The 22,775-nt window shown below is 33.7% G+C and overlaps 1 protein-coding gene across 3 annotated transcripts in view; it reads right to left on the reverse strand.

Annotated features, from left to right (window-relative positions):
- The window catches only part of LOC113103988 (voltage-dependent calcium channel subunit alpha-2/delta-2), a 259,966-nt gene that overhangs the window by 192,602 nt on the left and 44,589 nt on the right, over positions 1-22,775 (reverse strand). Inside the window, exon 1 of one of the 3 annotated variants that reach the window (XM_026266024.1) lies at positions 3,758-4,168. The exons of 1 other annotated variant lie outside the window; for it this stretch is intronic. In XM_026266024.1, the coding sequence (XP_026121809.1) occupies positions 3,758-3,873 (116 nt within the window). In that variant the 5' untranslated portion in view covers positions 3,874-4,168. Of the gene's footprint in view, positions 1-3,757; positions 4,169-22,775 lie in introns of those variants that run through there. One more of the 3 variants, XM_026266025.1, reaches the window with a different exon arrangement.

Below are 22,775 nucleotides of genomic sequence, written 5' to 3' on the forward strand. Positions count from 1 at the left end.
AAAAAAAAGGGAGAAAACATGACTTAATATCTCGGCAGGTCTCACATTTTGCGTAAAATTAAAAATTGACTTTTCAAAACCGACCAAATACAATACTGATTTTGGTGGAAAAAGCGTTTATTGCATTTTGGAACCAAACTCTTCATATATAGTGTTTTATTTTTATATTATGTGTATTTGTAATGTGTATCTTCTCATTTCTTAATAACAGATAAAATAATGACAAAGACTTTTATCTTTGCCCACTTTGGCCTAAATATCCACCTTTTTTAATATATAAAAAATATATGTATTAACCTTCAAAGGCTTTGTCTGGTTTGGCCGTAATGCTCAAAGAACTTGCAAAACTAGATATGAATTATAAAATAAATAGCAGAGGGAAGAGGAGGGGGCTCAGCACACATCCTTGGGGGATCAAATATTAAATTGAACGATAAAATAACATTATTAACCGGTTAAGGGCCATTTAAAATTTCAGATTCTGTTCTGAACTATAAAATTTGATTTAGTTTCTGGTTCCGTTCCTGTCATAATTTCTTTGGTTTTCGTTTTTGTTCCTTGAACCGGTTCAGAGCCCTGATTCCCAGTGCACACAAACTTCCCAGATTACTTAGTGCGCTGTTGGTTACAATGACTTTTTATTAAATATTTATTTCTTTGTGAAAAATACATTGTCATCTAAAGTATAAGTATGTTTATTTTACACATTTATTTTTAAATCCATTTTCAAATGATTTCAAGTTTCTTAAATGTTAATTAAAATAAATACAATTATATCGGCTTTATATCAGCCATCAGCCACCCTGCTTTCCTAGATATTGGCATCGGCTATCAAACAACAAATATCGGTCAACCAATAGAAAGAAGACAGGAGATTCAGTTTGTGACACTTAGAAGAGGTTACTTTCATCTAAAAATTTATTATTTAAATGCCGATTCATTTAGCCATTAAGCAGCCTGTCGTGTGAGTGGAGTAAACCAGTAATCTATAACACAAAACACCCTTAAATGTTATCAGTATGGAGATTTTGGGGTTTACCTGTTTATGACCTACACAACAGGTACGTGATTAACTCTATGGCTACTATGGCTTAAGTTTATGAATTAAACACTAGGATTTTATGCCATTTAGGTTCTGTATAAAAAAAAATCTAGTAGGCTGTTTTGTTTCCTTACAAGGAAGCATACTTGACAAAGGAACTTCATACTTGATAAATTTGAAACATTTTACAGAGGCACAAACATACAATTGCATATGATGCCTTAAAAGACTGCCAACATAGGCAGCTCACTAGGTTTTGAAACATAGATTAAAAAAAAAAAACATGGCAGCCACTTTCATTTATGCCATTAAAACCGTGGTTGAAAGACGAAAAAATAGAAAGCAAACCACCACTTGTCTGTTATTACCTTTATTAGATTAAAAAGCTGAATGGAATAAGCTTTGATAAACATAAGCATGATATGGTTTTGGCTATTGATAGATGTCTTTTTATTGTTGCGTTTATTAAATCCTTCTCCGTGGTGGTCATGCTTGCTTACTGACTGGGTTTGGTAAAGAGGAGCAGGCCTCGAGGCTCAAAGCACTGTGTAAAATAAGTGTTACAAATCTCTGTGACTACAGGCCACAGCACCGCGAGCAGAAAGCACACAAACAGAGAGAGCAAAAGACAGTCTATATCAGCGCATTATGAAGATTATCAGTTATTAACTGTACAGGAGTTGAAAACCATCCTAATGTACTATTTCGGCATTATACTATCCAGACATGGACTATTTGTTCTCTGGCAGAGTCTCTGTGCTTCTGACAGGTTGATAGACGTCGCTTATCAAGGTTGACAGATTACATATGCTGTGCTGTTTGCAAAGTGAAACAATCCTTTCAAATGCACGACACTGTTCTCATGCAAGGCGGTATTAATTTAATGACCTATAGGTTAGTTATTATCGTACCAAGCATGGAATAATACATCTTTATTAAATTTGTAGATTCTGATATAATGCCCATACAAAATACTACACAAAACATAAGGATATATATATATATATATATATATATATATTTTTTTTTTTTTTTTTTTTTTTTTTTATAAAAATCTAAAATAATCAATAAAAAATATATAATATGCTGCAATAATAAAATATAAAATAATATACTTGATCAAGAGTAGCAAAAATGTTTAAAATAATATAATTGAATAAAATATATTATATATTATATAGTTTTTTTTTTTACACTGAGCAGCCAAATTGTACCAAAAATATTATTTGACATCAACAACCAAAGAAATACTAAATGTTTTCTCCTCTCAATTAAAAATTAATAATGTCTATAACTATCCTAACTATGTCTGATCCTTCAATTATCTGTAGTATTGCAACCCTATCTGTTCAGACTTGTGATCTATTTTTGGATTGCAATCCACCAGTTGAGTTGAGAAAACCACTGTATGTATAATTTCCAATATAAAAAGGGAGACATCATCTTTAGCAGCAAATGTCAACAAGAAGATCACAGACAACTTCATTTCACATTACGTAAAACCTTACATAAACAGCATCACAATTCTATGATTTTATAAGGCATTAGAGATGAGATAATCCAATGGGGACTGGCATGTGTTGGCAGTGGCACACAGCAGACAAATCTAGCCTCTGCCCCGTATGAGCGCACAACCACACCCTCACTTCAGAAAGCGGCTGTTGCACAGCACAGAAATGAGACGCTTTACATGCCTCCGAGGCAAACACAAATGATAGTATGCTGCAGTACATCTTTGTTCAATGCAACAACCAATTCTAAACTTAATGAATGGTGATAAACTTGCATATAAGACTAAATGCATTAGGAATCTAATGCAGTTTTTGGAGAAAACTTAGATTGTGAACTGATTCAACCACGGTAAAAAAAGGTTTCAAAAGAGGTCTATTTAAAATCATGATTGTTTTTATTAAACACCAATAAATTCTCCACCATTCTCTTACTGTATGTCAACAGTTGTCTCACTTGTGTCTAACTTTAAGAAAACATCTCAGACAAAGTTGATGCTTGAAGAATGTGTCCTCCAGGCTTTTATAATGAGAGGTTACAAGCAATAATCAATATCAAACTCAGAATCTGAATCTCTTACAGAGTATAACCAAACCTAAAACTATTTTACGTTTCAAGGAAACAAGTTACACGGAGTTCCCAGGCCATATGTCTAATGACTTAGACATTTTATAAACACTGCACTCACAAAAAAAAAATCTGAGCAAAGATAAACAATACTAAAATGACTTTCCCTCTACTATAAAAACAGCATTTTTTTTAATCCCCGGATGTCTTTAGTTTATTCATGATTGTGGGAATCCTCTTCTAACAGCAATCGATAAGCTGCAATAATGAAAACCCGTTTGAGTGATGCGCTTCAGTCAAAAAGTAGCAGCGTTGAAACGCACCGAGCACTCTCCAGTCGTTACTGTCTCCGTACTCGGTAACACGACAGCTAAAACAGCAAGCAACTATAAATAACGTTACATGGAGCACTAACTATCGCCCGTTTTCCTGTCACGCCTCTTTCGATCAATAACTGAACGACTAACCTTCACGGGAATGATAAACAATCATGTAGAATGGCTTGGGACTACAAATATGAGCGGTGATTAAAAATAAAAACAGACTGACGCGTTAACGGAGATATCATGAGTGCCTCGCGCAACTGGGACGCTGTGGAACGCGCGCGTTCGACGCCTCGCGCTTCCTTGAGGTACTTACGTGTAGTGCTGAGGAAAGAGAAGCGTCGCCGTTCCCGGTGAAGAGAGGCTGAGGAGCAGCACAGTTTGAACGGAGAGGAGGCACAACAGACCGGGGGACTGAGCAAACATCGCCATTTTCCATTAAAAAATTCAAGAAACTGGCTAGATATAAACGAAACCGGTAGTCAAGCGAACGGGGGCTGACGTCGAGCTGTGGTCGAGGATGGAGATGGCTCGTTAAGATCCAAAGCCGCTGTTAAATCTCAATCGGTAACGGGGCTGAGGGATTGATTGACCCGAGACAAGGCAGTTCGGAGACGCGCAGATGCGTTGACGCTGCTGCCGCCACTGGCACTTCTGTGCTGCCGCTGCTGAGCCTTATTTGCTCTCTCTCTCTCTCGCTCTCTCTCTCTCTCTCTCTCTCGCTCTCTCTCTCTCTCTCTCTCTCTCTCTCTCTGCGCGCGCGGTTTCACTGCGCGACAGACGGGGGCGCGCGTCTTAAGAAGACCCTCTTGTCCAGTAGTTATCCAAACCATACTCATCAAATCAGATAAAGGCTGTATGTGAATATAATGTCGTATTTACACTAACAAAAAAAAAAATTCTACATTTTAGTATAAACACTACCTGATAGCATCGCTGTACTTGTACTTTTACTGCAACTATATTTTTTGTATTTTGTTTTTGTTTTCATCAATCAAGTGGTATGATGAATCAATATGACCGATTTTAAAGATTTAAGGGGTTTTTTATATTATTTTTTTCTTAGATAATGTTTTTTGACAATCTTTATACATACGTTTATTTTAATATTTTTATTATTTATTATTTTACAACTAATTGGCCACTATCGCTCACTTCCAAAAATGATATATTATACGTTTTTTTAATTAAGATATCTATTTTACTAAAATTACAGTGGTGGCCCAAATGATTAGAACACTAGTATTTTCACCAGCTAAAAAGGTTTTAAGTCAGTTATTTCTATATTTTGCTGTAGTGTGTCAGTAGGAAATATCAGTTTACATTTCCAAATATTCATTTGACAGTGAGTTTTTTGTCTGACAACAGCCAGCGCTCCACACAGAGATCTGATCTGATCATCATCAGTTTGTCTGGAATAATGAAGAAACTATGGAAGCCTGTTTCCGCCACTAAATAAAAAAAGAAAAAAAGGTCATTGCAAATTTTTATCTTACAATTCCTACTTTTTCTCAGTGGTTAGAGAGTTAGGGTTGTGGGTTCGAATCTTAATACCACGACTGAGGTGCCCTTAAGCAAGGCATTGCCGCAACATAAATGGCCGCCCACTGCTCCAGGTGTGTGTTTACAGTGTGTGTGTGTGTGTGTGTTCACTGCTCTGTGTGTGTGTGCCCTTTGGATGGATTAAATGCAGAGCATGAATTCTGAGTATGGGTCACTATACTTGGCTGAATGTCACTTCACTTCACACTAAACTCGCAATTGCTAGTTAAAAAGTCATAATTGTGAGATATGAACTTGCAATTTGGAGAACAAATCCGTCTTTTCCCTCCTGCCAAAATTGGACTTTACCTCGCAATTGCAAGTTTATATCTGACAATTCAAAAAAAAGTCAGAATTGAGAAAAAAGCATATGTAATCTTTCAAAATTTCAAGTTAACACAATAACACAATTGTGAGTTTATATCACGGAATTGTGAGATAAAAATTTGCAATAACCTCTTTCTTTTTATTCTTTTTTTATTCAGTGCAGAAACAGGCTTAAGAATAAGAATAAACTGAGTCAGACTAAATCCAGAAGAACTGTGACAATTTCTCCAAGATGCTTCAAGAAACTTACCTGCAAAACTACAGTACTGTTTTCGACACAGAAAAATGCTGTCAAAAATAATGTCATAAATAGAATTTCTTTATCAATTAACTTCAGTTAACTCAATTACATCAGTCTCAGTTTGTTCTGTTTTTTCATGTCATTCCAGACAGACTGATGATGTGTGGAGCGCTGACTGTTGTGCAAACACAAATCACACTGGATTATCACAATGTTTGATTGTTTAAAAATGAATGTTTGGAAATGTAATATGATATTTCCTACTGACACACTACTGCAAATTATAGAAATAATTGACTTAAAACCATTTTTAGCTGCTGAAAATACTACTGTTCTAATCATTTTGGCCACCAATGTACAGTATGTAAACGTACAAGTCCATACAACCATATAGTGTGCAGCATATATCATGTATATGTTCAAAATGTGTAAAAATAAGGAGAAGGAGACTTACATTTTTATTTTTCCTTATTATTTAAAAGTGTATTTTTTCTCATTTTGTCATTCTCACCCAGGACACAAGATTTGAATTTTTTTAGAGATTCAATTAAATAATAAATCTAATCATAATCATATCACAGCATGTTTTGAGGTATCGGCCAAAATCGTGTTGATAGAGAATCGATGTCTGTTCATATTGTGATAATCATGTCACAACATCATGATAACAAGGTTTCACATTGTAATAGTGTATTTTTGAGAAAAGTGTAATTGAACTGAAATTCATTTGCTTCAAGGTCTAATAGATTTTCACAAAACAAAGTTTGATGGGCTTCAGATGATAAAACAATAGATATAGAATTGAATTTTTTTTTTTTTTTTTTACATGTTTGCGAGGAAGTAACTTAAAAACACCAGTTGATAATAAGACATTGAGCAAAAATGAAGAACAGTGAATCAGTGTAGGGAAAAGATCCTGCAGTGTTCAATACTGTGTTATATAATCCAATGCATTTACATCGATTTAATCAATGCATAGATAGACCAGAAACATAAACATGAACATACACAAACACTGGCTTTGTTATCTGTGCTCAATGAGCAGAAAGCCTGAATTCAGTCCATCTTGTAGGAATTCCCTAATTCATGAGTTGGTTGTTCTCTTGTTGTCTGTACTAGTTAGAGCGTGAAACACAGATGTCCTTCAGGGCCGCTGCGTCACGAGGATGATATCGCCCAATCTGATCAGAAAGGGACAAAAGACACACTGCCTCTTCCTCAAACACGCTGTCTTAGGTGCCCTTGACTCAGTATTGATCAGAGCAGACAAAACACAGTGTGAGCCTCTCTCTCTCACACACACACACACACACACACACACACAACACTGTCACTCCTGCATTCAGTGTGTCCTTATTTCCCGTGTGCATTTGCATGATTGATAACTGAATCATGATTTAGGTTGCCAGCATCAGTTAAGTTACTTTCCATTCATTTTCTGCTCCCTGTTGTGTGTTTTAATCATGCATTTACACGTTCGAAAGATTCAAACAAACAAACAAACCTCTTTTGTCCATTTTGATAGCAGTACTGGACTCTGAAGAGGCTGACAATAACAATTTAAAATCTCTAGAAAATTGCAACTAAAATTATTGTCTCGGTACATTTGTCCGTCTGTTACATTTTTTATATTCTTGATAAGTATTTGAGTTTATATTAGGGAATACAAATATATATTAATTTTATTAGTAATTTAAAAGCATAGTCTATATTAATATTAAACGGTTGTACTGACAGTACTATGTTTGCATATGCACAGCTTTAGTAACATAAATCTTTATTAAAATTGTATATTCATTTTTTATTTTAAGCAATAAAAGAAAATGTGTATATATGTATGTATATATATTATCATTTTACACCTTACTTTAAGTAAATAGCAACCAAAATTTCTTTTTGAAGAAAAAAAAGGCTAAATCAGGCATCATTATTATTATCAGGCTCATACTTATTATTATGGTATACACTAAATAGAAAGGAAACATAAAATGTGGATGTAAATACAAGATTAAGTAATTTATTAGTTCTAATTGATATATTATTATAATTTTACATCTAACCATAAATAATAAGACACAAAAAAATGAGGTGGGGGGGGGGGGTCAAGCATCATATTGTAAATATTTATTTATGATAAACACTATAAATAAAAAGGATTCTTTCTAATTTGTTACAGAATAATTCAAGATCACAGATATGGATCAGATATTAATAAACACTATTTTGGTCTTTAAGGTGTATTTGATTAATACTTATTTTGTGGTCATTAGTTAAATACTATTACCAACATGCTTTTTCATGAGGCCAGTTTCACATTGCCTTGAAAACAATTTATTGACTGGATATAAGAATGCATTCATGCTGACATGTGAACCTGAGATTTTTGGCCATTAAATGTTAAGTTGTCTAATGCATGATGATGGCATCTTTCTTTACAGCCCTGTGCATCAGAGTCGCTGTAAAAACACATCACACCTCTCCTGGAAAAGAAAGAGTGAAGGACAGTCTGGAGAGTGAGAGTGAATGAATAAAAATGCACAGAGATTCAAGAAAACAAGATTAAAGATGTGTGGCATTTAAGGAGAGAGAGATGCAGGGGAAATGTTTTGGGAATTACCTAAAGTGATAGAAAGCTGCATATTGTATTGATCCCTCATGTAAATTCAGCTGTAGTTATAGGTGGATTAATGATAATCAATAGACACCTTAGATGGAGGGCAACCTCCGAATTGCTAGTGCATTCACCTTCACGTTTAAATAAACACTAGCCATTGATTAAACAATTAATCAACCAAAACACAGCTACTAATAAAATAAATTAGAGTCATATTTAAATGAATGTTATTCATTCTAATTTAAAAAAGGTAAATAAAACAAAACAAAAATATAAAATACATTAAATTCAAAATGTAATTTTTTAAAAAATGTATTTAAATTAAATAAATAATATAGAATAAATAATACATTAAAATATGAAGTGTAAACCAAAAATATTACATTAAATAATTATATTTAAATTAAATAAAAATACTTGTAAAAGTTTTAAATATAATAAAATGTAAAAGTAAAGCAAAAAAATAAAATAAAATAACAAAATAAAATGTATTATTATGGTGGTACTGTGTCAGAAACATCATACTTTATGTAAATTAAATAAAAACTGAATAAATAATGAATATGCCACTGAACGTCACAATGTGCTGTGCATTACCCTGTGTACCACCCTAGTGTTTGTAGAATTTCATTTTATTTTTTCCAACCTTCACATTCATTCGTATAGATCTCTTAAATGTAAAATATGTCTATTTAATTTACACTGCCACTGAATCTCAGTATGATTATGAATGTATATGTTATTTTTACCAGAGTAAATGGGTTGAGCAGGCCTCCTTCAGACTAGACACATTAAGCATCAGTCCCTTAGTGAAAGCGTAATGAGGAGACTCCGCCGCCCCCTTTCCCGAATCCAGCCAACCATCAGAAAAGTATTGATTCCTGGGAAGTGGCCAGTGCTGAAAATGAGAAGCAGGCACTGATCCCTCTTCCTCTGCAGACGCGCCTGACACACAAGCAGCTTAACTGAGCATAGAGGAGACCAATGGAGTGTGTTTGGCATTGCTGTAGATCACGTTCTCCCTAATTGAGTCCTACATTGTGTTGAGGAACAGGCCGAGAGAAAGTGAAAAGCCTAGAGGAAAAATTCATAGCTTGGAGGCTGATCTTAATGGAGTTCACAGTACGCTTTCGTTTAAGGGTCAGCTTTCTCCTAAAACCCCCAAAGAAAGAAAAATAGTAACTAGATTTGACATTTTCCTGAAGAAATGTGTGTTTGTCACTGCCGTGATCCTGGGGTGCTGGTATGACACAGCTACTATAGTGCTACTGTATAGAATTAATCTGTATAGATAATTTACATTGAAGAATTTAATGAGAAATAGTGAAGTTCATATTGAGATCTATGATCTTTAATTATCACACTGGTGTCTTGGCAAATCTGAGCACAGCATGAGACAGTCAAGGTCTTTTAACAACTAGAGAAGATACATCTGACAATACTGGGATTGTTCACTACATGATTTTGGGGGAAATCTACTATAGAGATTTTATGATATAAAAAATTAGTTTGCAATATTTTTTCAGGTCCAGGTTTGCTGTGATTGTTTGTAGGGCTACATGATATGGACAGAAAATTGTGTAATTATATATCAGTATGACTATAACAACAACAACAACAACAACAATAATAATAATAATAATAATAATATATTTATTTTAAATATTAAATGTATTATTATATTACATGTGTAATATTATTATATTTTTATTAAAAATATCAAAATATAAAATTGTACTGTTACTACAAAAATAAAACAATTTAATCGTAATATATATTTATTTATTTGATAATTGCAGTTTGATTTTATATTGATTAATCACGGAGCCCTGTAAACCAGCATTCTTCAACTCTTTTTAATTGCATTAATTTCTGAATAAAAACAATTTTATCATACATTTATAATAAGAACATCAATAAGATTAACATTAGTCAACAGCTTGCATGGCCCAAGTGACATCATCCAAAACGGTGGAGAAAATTACAATAATAATTAATAAAAGATTGTGAAGACAAACTATTTTTGGATTTGCATGCACCAATGAACGGTTTACATAAAGACCAGAAACATGGAACTCACGTTGATTTCAGTCTCCATTTAACCTGAATGCTATCTAGGAAAAACAACTGAGATGTCAAGGAGATTACATTTGGGATGTTCCTTTCCAGAAAGACAGACAGAGCAGGAAATGAGGTAAAAGGAGTTCTCCAGTAATGAGCCGAGGGTAAAACACACCGACGAATAGCCTCAAACTCCATCGATCCCCGCCGGGCTAAGAGCGGTGAGTGGAGAAAGAGCCTGTCAGGAGTCATCAGATATTGATCAAGGAAAAGAGGCAGAAACGTGAAGCGTTAATCCCAGATGCTGAAGGCAAAGCCGAGGGGAAACTCACATACTCAGATACCTGGATACATAAACGCATGCATGCACGGCCCCACACACACGCAAGTAGGACATGCTCGGAGAGAAATTAATCATAGCGTATGCCTCCTGTCTCTAAGATAGGAAGAGGGCACGAAGCTTTACTAAAATAACCCGTCCACACATGGGCTCCAGCCGCCCAGGCGCACTCGTCTTATCTTCTGCTCTCTTTATCCATTTCTCCTCTCTCTGGCCATGCAGCAGTATGTTCAGCTTACAAAAATATGACCTGGACAACAGACCTCTCGCCCGCCGAGTGCACAGACCCTCAGTGCTGCTTCACTACAACACACAGTCAGGTCTGCTGATATATAAGCCTGGGACAAACCAAAGACCTATGAGAATAGCTCTTACTATAGTTTTTCACACTTACAGTCAACATGAAAACAAACACACAACCCATTTTACTCAGTTAAGTGAGGGATTTAGTGAAACGGGGAACTCAGTTGGGAGGATATTCCACCCCAAATATGAAACCAATTATGAGGATTGATTCATTTGTATTTATTTTGAATTGATTTGTGTTTATTTAATATTTAACCATTTTATTATATATTATATTAGCTTTTTTTTAAATCTACATATAATAAAATACATACTTAAAAGAAGACTTGTTGAACAATTACATGAATTTAAAGATAATTAAATATATATTTATAATTAAATAAACATAAAATAGATGATTATACATATAATATTTCATCAGTTCAATAAAAAATATGCTAATTTTTATCAAATCTACATATAGACATGCATACATAATTTCTTCTGTATTTACAAATATATTTACTAGTTTATATATTAAATAATATTTTATGATGTCTTTAAAAAGCAAAATTAAATTGTAATGTAAATTCTGTCAATGCATATAGAAATACATATTTTCTTCACAAATATTATTTTTTTTTATAGTAAATCACAGTGCATCTCATCATTTCCATCTTTAAAAAACTGAATGAAATTGTAATAGTCAAATTCTGTAACATTAACATTTTTGCTTTAGTCCCTGTAAATAATTTACAATTGTTTGAAAGGGTTTTAAATATGTGTATGCTAAGAAACAAACTGAATTCGTATAGTTTCATTAAATGTAAACCTGATGGCAAGTCAATAAACTGTTATGGGCATCATCTGATTTACAATAAAGATTCATCAGCGACTGACAGAAGATAACAGGGTCGTCCTCAGACTGCTAAACACTAGCAGAGACCTTTCCACCAGCTGCAGGGCATTCTGGGAGTTTTATGCTCAAATGCCAAAGTGTCTTCATCACTGATGATGAGACACACACACACACACACACACACACACCCTCAGAGACGGCGTAAAGCAGTGATGTTTCATCAGTCAGCTTCATTAGAGCTAGAGGAAGTGCACTAGCAGAGATGTCTTGAAGACATTTCACTATCACTGTTTGGACTGGATGAGCTCTCTTGACTTACAGTTATGAACACAGAGCATCTGTCATGCACAGATTCAGATGGGACTGGGATCTCTGGTTTATATTCTGGATGTGTGTGTTACAGATGCTCACTAACATGCATCAAGATAGCAGCAAAGAACAAAGCATTTGAAGAAACACTAGCTTTAGTGTCTGTGTGGAGTCTTTATCATTTCAACTTTAGAAATACAAAGTGTGTTAGGAGACCTGGGAAAAACGTCAACATTTGAGGACGAGTACAAAGGCCACACTGTACGTCATATCTCAATCTATCCCAGATGTGTGAAGCAGAATAAGATGAGAGCTATAATGGAGCCGAAATGAGAAAGTTTGTCTGTGAAACACAAATGTACCTCCTTAGGGAACTGCAGTCCCATCTGAATAATGCTTTTAGATGTTTTCGGCTGGAAAAAATGCAATTTCACAAATTTCTTCTATTATGATAAGATTTGTGCATTCGAAAGATTTCTCTCCATCCTGTTTTTAACTCCCACGACAACATGTGACTGTAAAAGACATTTTACTCTGAATATTGCATGAGCAATAAAAATACGCATGCTTTTAATGCTGTTACTCGAGCATTTTAACCGGCAGGAGCCAGCGGGGGCGAAATGTACTTTAAGGGGGGCGATCATGCTATAGACCTCCTTAAATGTCAAGAATAAAACAAATGCTGTTTTTAAATAAGACGACAACGAAAGACTGACCAGCTAAAAAACTGAATAGAAGAATAACAAACACAAATTAAGTCTAAAATAGTATACCAATTATTATTTTGTGATTGAAAACAATGATAAAAAAAATGACATGATAAAATCTTAAAATAAAGTATTGTGTTTGATAAATCAGAGTCTAGTCATTTCTGAACTCACATGCAGCTACATGAAAACGTGTGACACACATCTCTCTTGCATGTACAGAAGTTCATGCCAATGTGTGCTATGAACACACACACACACACACACACAAATAGAGTTACAGCGCTGACATGCTCTACTTGAGGCCTAATGGCCCCTGGGTAATGGCCCTCTTTGGTCTTCAGGAAATCCTCTTTCGTGCATGCCTCAGCAGAGGAGATGTGTGTGTGTGTGTGTGTGTGTGTGTGTAGGACAGGAAAAAAACTCATTAATGGGGAAAAGCAAAAGGAATAATAAATGGAAAGAGGTAAAAATAAAATGGAACAGAGGCAAAACATACAAGCATTTATCACATTATGGATATGTTATGTTGAGTTTTTACTCAACATATCATATCCATAATGTGATAAATACTAGTAGCATTTTTACTAAATAAATATTAAATTACATTTTAAATATTAAATAACATATTAAATACACATTTTTAATATTTATCTATTTTTTTAACAAATATTACAAATAAATGTAAAGCAATAAAAGATAAATTATTTATATATTAAAAATAAGTTTTATATATATATATATATATATATATATATATATATATATATATATATATATATATATATATATATATATATAAATATATATTTTTCATAACCGATTATTTTCTTTGATAATATTCAGCCAGACTTTGCATATCATTATTTCAACCAGTAAAATAAATTGGATTGATACATTTGTGATATATTATCATATTATCAATGTGCTATATTATCATATACAATATATATACACACACACATCTCATTATTTTAACCAAATTTATAAATGTGTTATATATTAATGGAGTATCATGCTTAGTTTGAGAATATACATTTGATTTAAACAACATACACTAATAATATTAAACATGTATTAAAACAATGACTGATGTTTAGCACTTAATGTTTGTACTTGCTCAGCTTCCTAATCTCTATAAACCTGGCACGGAATATGACAAATATTGTTGGCTCTTTGACAAATTGCTTTTGCTCCTCTTTTGTAAGTAGCTTTGGATAAAAGCTTCTGTTAATGCAGAAACGTAAGCATAAATGTACCTGGCGACTTTCCAAATCTCTGAGCAATAATGATAGCATTTCTGCTGCCTTAGCAAACACCTTTTACAAGATACTGCGTCTCAGGTTTTCAAAAGTGGTTAGTGCTTCAGGGTTATGCTGTTAAACACATCCGACGGCATTTGCACATCTCTTCATTCATCTTAATAACACCTACAGTGATGTCAGGCCTGAGCGTGTAACACATCCGTCTCCAGGAGTGCAGAACTGAGACGGTCCCGTGCCAAAACACACTCTAGTTACTGCCCCAAAACATGAGGGAGACATACCACAAACTTCTGCAGAATATTGCACTATTCTGCATTTCATATATGAAAGAATACATGGTATACAGTGGTGGCAAAAAGTTTGGAATAATTAAGATTTTGTTATTGTTTTTGTAAGGCTGCATTTGTTTATTTTAAATACAATAACAACTAATATTGTGTAATATTTTTACAATGTGAAATAACTGTTTTCTATTTTAATATATTTCAAATATATAATTTATTCCTGTGATCAAAGCTGAATTTTCTGCATCATTACTCACATGATCCTTCTGAAATTACTGAAATATGATGATTTGATGTTCAAGAAACAGTTCTCTTTATCAATTTTGAGAATAAAAAAGTTATTGCTGCTTATTATTTTTGGTAACCATAATACACTAACATTCAAATGTCTCAGCTAAGTTGTTTAATGCATGTTTTAATATTTTTTTTCAGCAAAGATGTATGAAACTGATCAACCAATTGCAGTCAATACATTAATAGACAATTTGAAATATAATTTTTTGTAATGTTGTTCAGTAAACTTCCTTTTTATCAAAGAATGTCAGCAAATCAGTGTATTAAAGTGATTTCTGAAGGATCATGTGACACTGAAGACTGGATATATATTACAATAGAAATATTATATTATTCGCTATTTTAAATATTAAAAACATGAAAACAATATTACAGTTTTTTTTCTGTTTTTCTATCAAATAAATGCAACCTTAGAGAGCATATGAGACCCTTTTTTGGAAAACATTTATAAATCTTAATTATTACAAACGTTTGCCCCCCAGTGCATCTCCAAAAATAAATCAATAAAATAAAATAAAACCTGCAATCTAGTCTGTGTCTATGTAGATTCTGGAGAGGAAGTTCTGGTTTGATTAATGTTAGTCAGTGAACGGATGCAGTGAAAAGTGCCATTTAAAACATTTACTGAGCAGGATCTGAGTAACACATGCTGGTGTTTCTTAAAGACTGTTGAGAACCGAAGGCTGGACGGTGCTCGGGTCAATAAGAGGTTTCCAACGAAAACGGGATATCAACAGATGCTTTATGTTGTTCTGTAAGAGAGAGACTGTTTATATGAATGTTCATGTGTGAATGTGTAGTGTGAGTTTATTATAGTTCATGAATGTTAACAGTGTTAACATGAGTGCTAACAGATTGCATCTGGTTCCTCATAAGCTGTCACTTCAAACTGTGTCTTAATTAGCATTAAACCATTGATAAGGTCCTAATGAGTGCATTAAGAGATAAGCCTAATTCTACCACACACAAGCTACTGTACACTTTATTGTAAAATGGACTTTAAATAGACTCTGATTGGATGAGGCATGTTTGACACTTTCATGAAAATAGCAGATACACACACACACACACACACACACACACACACACACCTGTGACTGCAAATGAACTGTTTGGCAACTAAAAGAGTTTAAATTTCTACTAGTATGGATGCTGTTTGAGGCAGACTCTGCAGTGCTAGGGTTCAGCTGTTGAAGAGGTAAATCTGTATAAGAAAACCTCATGCAAGCCCCTAAAGCCAAGGATGGCTTGTGATGATGACTTGATCTATATGCAAGTGTAATCTGTTTTAATTATGAGTTAACTGACGAGTTCATGGTACTAAGCAGCAGAGCATGTCTGAAAAACCATTTATCAAGGGTTCATCATTGCAAATAAGTAAAACAGTTTTCATAAACAGAATCTAAAACCTGGACAGCTGATTTCTATATTCATTTGCAAACTGTAAACATTACGAATCATATTTCCAAGCTGGTTATTATAAGCTTGGGGACATTTTGAAAAAGAAAAACAAATTATTTTCATTTTGAAGAAGAAAATTTTAAATTATTTTGTTGTAAAACTTAAATCTTTGTTTTATTTATTACTTAGAAAAATAATTTTTAGTGTTATGGTTAAAATTAAAAACTTTTTATATTAAAATAAACAATAACTGATTTTTTTTTAATGGCGTGTATATTAAAAACAATGTTAACTTGTTTTATTACTGCTAATATTTTTTGTTTGTTTGTTTGTTAACATGCATCAAGAAAAACTAAAACTGAAAAAGTACATTAGACATAATTTTTTTTTAATAAATTAAAACTGAAAAAGATTACAATTTTAACTGAAATTAAATTAAAAATGGGAAATTTCTCATTAAAATGAATTGAAACTATTAATAAAAACTTTAATAGTATCTCAATAATAAAATAACTGATTGACTGCCATATAACATTTTTACCAAGGCGGGTGGAAAAGGCTGTGCATATGTACAAGTATTTATTTACATGAACATATATTTCACCAGTTTATATGCCAACATATTTTATTCTATATTTGATTTTATTATATTTTTAAATCATATCTTACATAGTATTAATATTGTATTAATATTACTACCAATATTTTACCATTGACACAGTGGTATTTGTTAATTAGTGTCCAATAACATTTGACAAAAGCAAAGTAAATACAAGTAGTAATGCATAGATTAACTTATATTAGTTCAATAATTTAGAATGTACTTTTATTATGTTTAAAGACCCCACCAGCATAACAGATTTTCAGTGTGCTCCTGTGTTTAGGTCTGGTGTGGTCTTCCAGTGATTCGGCTGCAGATGTGTCTCTCAGTCCCGCAGGACAGCATGGCACACATGAGCTGGTCACATTATACACACCCTGTGCACTCTGTGATGTGTGGATCTGTGTTTGTGTCCAACAAGGAGACACTAGAGACCTCCCGGAGCAGACAAACACAATGATATCTGTATAATTAAACCTGGATCTGCAGTATAATTAAATATGTAAACATAATAAACGGTTCCACTGCGCTTCTGGTTCTGACAGCTTGCAGACAGACCAATGATGAACACTGCTCTACAGAAGAATATGTTCAAATAATAAACACCATTAATGGGAATCTAATTTAATTATCAGCGAGTTATAATAAACATGAGATTTAATGGGACAGTTTAGCCAATAATGAAAAGTTATTCATTTGTATGAATCTACATCCTTAAAGGGACAGTTCACCCAAAAATAAAAATTTGCTGATTATTTAGTCACCCTCAGGCCATCCAAGGTGCAAATGATTTAGTTTCTTCAGCATAACAAATTTGGAGAAATGTAGCATTCCATCACTTGCTCGCCAATGGATCCACTGCAGTAAATGGGTGCCGTCACAATGAGAGTCTAAACCGCTGATAAAAACATCAGTTAATGTATTGTAAAGTCAAAAGCTGCATGTTTGTAAGAAGCAAATCCATCATTTAATTGTTTTTAAGTTGATTATTGTGATGTTTTTATCAGCTGTTTGGACTCTCATTCTGACGGCACCCATTCACTGCAGTGGATCCGTTGCTGAGTAAGTGATGCAATGCTACATTTCTCCAAATCTATTCTGAAGAAGAAACAAACTCTTCTTCTTTATCTTGGATGGCCTGAGGCCAAATACATTTTCATCATATTTTTATTTTTTCAATAAAGGACAAGGACAAGTTAAAGTTAGTTTTATCAGATTTTGTTCTTGTCAGTCTTGCCTGCATCATTTATCATACTCAAAAGAGAACATTTAATTTAAACGCATCCTGTATTATTTACTGTAAGGTTTGCAATGCTGAAGTAAACTATAAAACATATAATTTATCTTTCTGAAAGCATATTTTCATCCTGACATAATATTTCACATCAGTTTGAGATCACAAGATGTAATTTACTGACAAAAGCACATTATTTATTTGATAGAGAATGTTTAAAAATCATCTTATGAAACTAAAACAAGCACCTGCTTCATAGAATGACCCCAAAACTGATACTCTTGTATGGGAGGCGGTTCATTTGTTTATTTCCAAAGCCATTAAATGTGTCCTTGTTTGCGGCGGCATCAGAAGAGGTCTGAAGCAGGCTGGACTTTGTGGCGAGCATCCATCAATTAGACTAATGGGCTCTCTATGGGCACAGACCGATCCATTCAAAATCCCTCTCTGTTTATCTGCTCCAAAATATCTTTTTACTTCTGGGAATCTGTCAGAATTTCTCCTTTTTTTTGGCAGCACATCATCAATTACCAGTGTTCATCAACTCACACAAACATACATTAAACACTGACGCTCATCCTGCACCCAGGCTTTTAAATGCCAAAACACATGATAGCATACACATACACCAAACCACTCTTGTGTCTGGAGAGGAGTCTGGGTTTCCCAGGCTGCATAAAACAGGCCAAGAAAATTACCATATTCTAGGATTATTTTTGACTACGTATTTTCTATATACATGCTAAAAACATTCAAGTATGGCATAATGAATGCCAAGGTGAAGCTAGTGCCATGTGTAAATGTGCTGCCGTATGTAACTTTTGTATATATATATTTTTGACATATTTGTTAAACCTGTCATTATGTCCTGACAGTAGAATATGAGACAGATAATCTGTGAAAAAAATCAAGCTCCTCTGGCTCCTCCCAGTGTCCTATTGCCATTTGCAGAAATTCATCCGCTCCAGGTAAGAAACAACCAATCAGAGCTGCGGTCCATAACTTTGTTTGTGTTCAAAATGTAGAAAAATGTATATAATAAGCAAGTACACCATGAATCCATTTTCCAAACCGTGTTTTCAGCCTGTCCTGAATCACTAGGGTGCACCTATAATAAGTGTTTATATTCGGACTATTTTAGATTGCTTCGGGGGCACCGCGGCGGAGTAACCCAGTACCTTTGTGATTCTTCATAGACATAAACAGAGAGAAGTAGATCCGGCTACAATGTTCTTCCGCAAGACGCAAGCAGTTCTGTTTATTAACCGCTAGAGCGTCAAAAGTTACCGACAGCAGCTTTAAAGAAATTAAACCACTGTGGGAATGCATGAAACCACAATGTTCTGCCAAAATGTTCTAGCATGCACACTTCACAACATGGATATTACTCTAATAGGCTTGTGTCTTATTTTGGGAATATATTCACTTTCTTATACATATTAGAATACTCAAAAATGCTGTTTTTATATTTAATGATAAACCAATGTATATTATTGCAATAAAAAAAAAGGAAAGAAAAGAAAAAAGATGCATATTAGAGATACAATAACACTCTCAAAAACAAAAGTTTATATATATCGTTTATATATATATCTTTTTTTTTTTTATTAACACCCTTGTAATCAGCTATCATTTCCCACTGATTTTAGGAATAAATTATGGGTAAGGTTAGGGTTAGGGAGTGGGTTATGTCTATGTTTTTGGACAATAATTTTGATCCAGGTCATCAAAAGATGTTGACCCAGGAACATGTCTTGCTTGGCAAAATCACGGTGACCGTATGAATGTGTGAGTGAGTTAGCGAGTATATTCCAAGCATTCCCAATCATCTTCCCTCTGATTAGATCACAGATAACGTCTAATAAGTGCTGCAGCCTCTGAGACAATTATGCTAAAGTCGTTGAGCGGGCATAACACACACACACACACACACACACACACACATACCTCAGATGCAGAGGTAAGATAGTGAATGAGGGTTGTTTGGAGAAAGCGCAGCTCCCCGCTGAGATTTCCCAGGAATTACCACTGAATATCTTCAGATAAACACTTCTGCTCAACACATTTACACATTAAAGCAGAACTACAAAATTACACACAGCAGACTATTGGAGCCATCACACACATTTAGTGTAATTTGTGGCTTTATAAAAACTAAAGTTACATTTCTTTTAAAGCACATTTGAGTGGTGCTAGACGATGCAAAATTTTGCTTTTTAAAAGCAATAGCTTTTATGTTGTGAGTCACTGCTTCAAATACTGTATGCTTAATTATACATAAAAAATTATATGTTAAAATAAAATTGTCTGCATTTACTTATTCGTACTTTCCTTCTTCTGTGAAACACAAAAAGTGTTTTTAAGAATATTCTGGACTCTATTTTCCATATACTGTAATAAAAGGAAATCAGGACTAGGGCTGTCAGTCTTCAAAACAACTAAAATATGACTTATGCACAATATAACTTTAATAAACAATTACATTTTTTAACATTTTTACAAAACTGATTTTATAAATGATATGATTATATGATTTTAATTTATAAAAGATATTTAAAAGTGATGCTGTAATCACAAATAAAGTTTAAAAAAAAAAAGTCAATAATCAACTTGTTTTATTTTTATTTAAATGATTAAATAAATGTATGTATAACTTGCTTGCTAAATAATTGTCATAGAAAGATGGGGTGGCACCCATCACAGGTGACAAATATCTTTCTTTTCAAAGACAAATACACAAGTGCACTGTTTAACAGACACACATCCCACACACACTCATTTGCCCTTTACACACCAACACACATTTGCCCTTGAATCATAGGGAGCAGGGATTCTAGTGTTGTTCACTGCAGGCAACGTGTCCATGCTAGCGTTAATCTGCAATTACATCGCAAACACACACACACACACACACAGGATTCTAGATGCATCTAAACATTCCCTCATCTGCAGAGGCACAATGATTATTGATTGGCAGCTGCTGCTGCTCGTGGAGGGGAAAGAGCCCGAGTTTATCAATTAAGGAGTGACAGTCAATTCTCTCTCCTTTAACGCTTGACAAGAGCGGAATTCTGATGAGGGCCAATCCTAAATCAGCAGAGCGCAAAGTGACACTGCAGACTGACCAACTCACACACACACACACACACACACACACACACATACAGATCAGTGATCAAACTAAAGGAGTCATTTAAATCAGTTCAAAGATTTTCAAAAGCACTCCATACACAAGGTATAACAAAAAGTCATATCTTTTAGATGATCTTTTAGATGATCTTCAGAAGAAGAATAAAAAACAACGTACTGTATGTGTATATGCATATTTAAGTGGTGTGAAAACTTGATGTAAATACGATCAAGTGAAATGATCATGAGGACTTTTGTGGAATTAATTAAAAGAATCAAGGAATCAACTTTCAGAATGAATTAAGATAGAAGGGAATCATCAAAACAAAGGAATCAAACTTAGTGAACATTATGACTCAAATGAATCGGTGAATCTTTTTTCAAAACTGGTTTTCTGAAAGGAACTCTTTTCAGATTCATGAAAAACAAACAATCGGGACAGATTTTTGCAAATGCTACTGAGTGATCCCTTGAATGAATCGGAAACTGGCTGCTTCATTAAAATAAGCTGCATCAATGAACTGATTTATTGTACAAATTGACTTTTCTGAACATTACTGAGTGTTGGCTTAAATGAATCTTTGCTTAATGATTCATGACAATTCAAAACTGACTTTTTTGAGTAATGACTCAATAAAATAAACCAACTGGACTGATTAATGTGCTAAAATAAACCATTCTAGCTGATTTCATTAACACTATTTAGTAAATAAATGTATTAATAAATCGATTTATAAAGTTGCACTAAAATGAACCAAACAAATCACCAAAAACAAATAGCCCAAAATGGCTTTTGCAAACACAACTGAACAAATGAATCAGCATTTTTCATTTTTTAAACCAGTTCGCTGAAATTAACGTCTGAATGAATCATTTAGCTCAAATGCACCATCCAAACCGAAGTCTATGTCTTCCCACTACACGGTTTTTTATGCTAAAGTGTTTGTGGAGGTGAGAGACTGCAGTGATAAACTCTCTCATGGTAACAGTAACATCCTGGTGCTAGTCTGATGTGAACCGATGAAGGGTTGCTTCAAAGGAAGACTGAGCAGAATGCAGAGTTTCCTCAGACAAACTTTAATGTTCAGGAAGCTTCGGTCATCCCAAGTGCTCATGAGAGGCTCATGGTGATGATCTTTGAAGTCTAAAAGCATAAGATTGAACCCGAGTCTTAACCTCTACTGTTTTAGGTCTCTAATTGATCTAATTTTCTTCATTTACTTAAAATGTTTCCCTTTTCATCCATCTTTAAACAGCAGTGAGATTAAATGGAGAACAAACTTTGACTTTTGCTGTCTTTTTTTTTTTTTTGTAATCGCATTAGTGCATAATTTAATAAATTCCCTAAAGCCAGTTTTAGAAGATAAAATGCTTTAGAAAGACACAAATTCAGTCCAGTACACAAGTATCCATTTTGATTTTAAAGAATATTTTAATGAAGAAAAAAAAACTGTCCACAAAAATCTTCAACTAATGCAAGAATCTAAGCAACACGTTAGTGAAATTGTCCTATAATACAAAATTCTTTGTAAATGTATTTAGCTAGTTATTATGGTTATTATACTGTTAGAGAGGCAAAACTGTTAATGATGTGTCTTTAGTGAATATTTATTGAATTAAGATTTTTTTCATGTTTTCAGCACTAAACTAAAAACTAAATTAAGTTAATGCTGTAAACAAGAAAAAAATGTGATGGAAAAATAAACTATTTAGTTTTTCAAGTATCTCAATAAAACATTACTGATCAAAAGTTTAGGGTCAACACAATTTTTTTAATTTTTTTTATTGTATTCAGCAAGGACACATTAAATTGATCAAGAGTGACAGTAAATATATTTACA

Source organism: Carassius auratus, chromosome 6, assembly GCF_003368295.1.
Source record: "Carassius auratus strain Wakin chromosome 6, ASM336829v1, whole genome shotgun sequence".
NCBI lineage: Eukaryota > Metazoa > Chordata > Actinopteri > Cypriniformes > Cyprinidae > Carassius > Carassius auratus.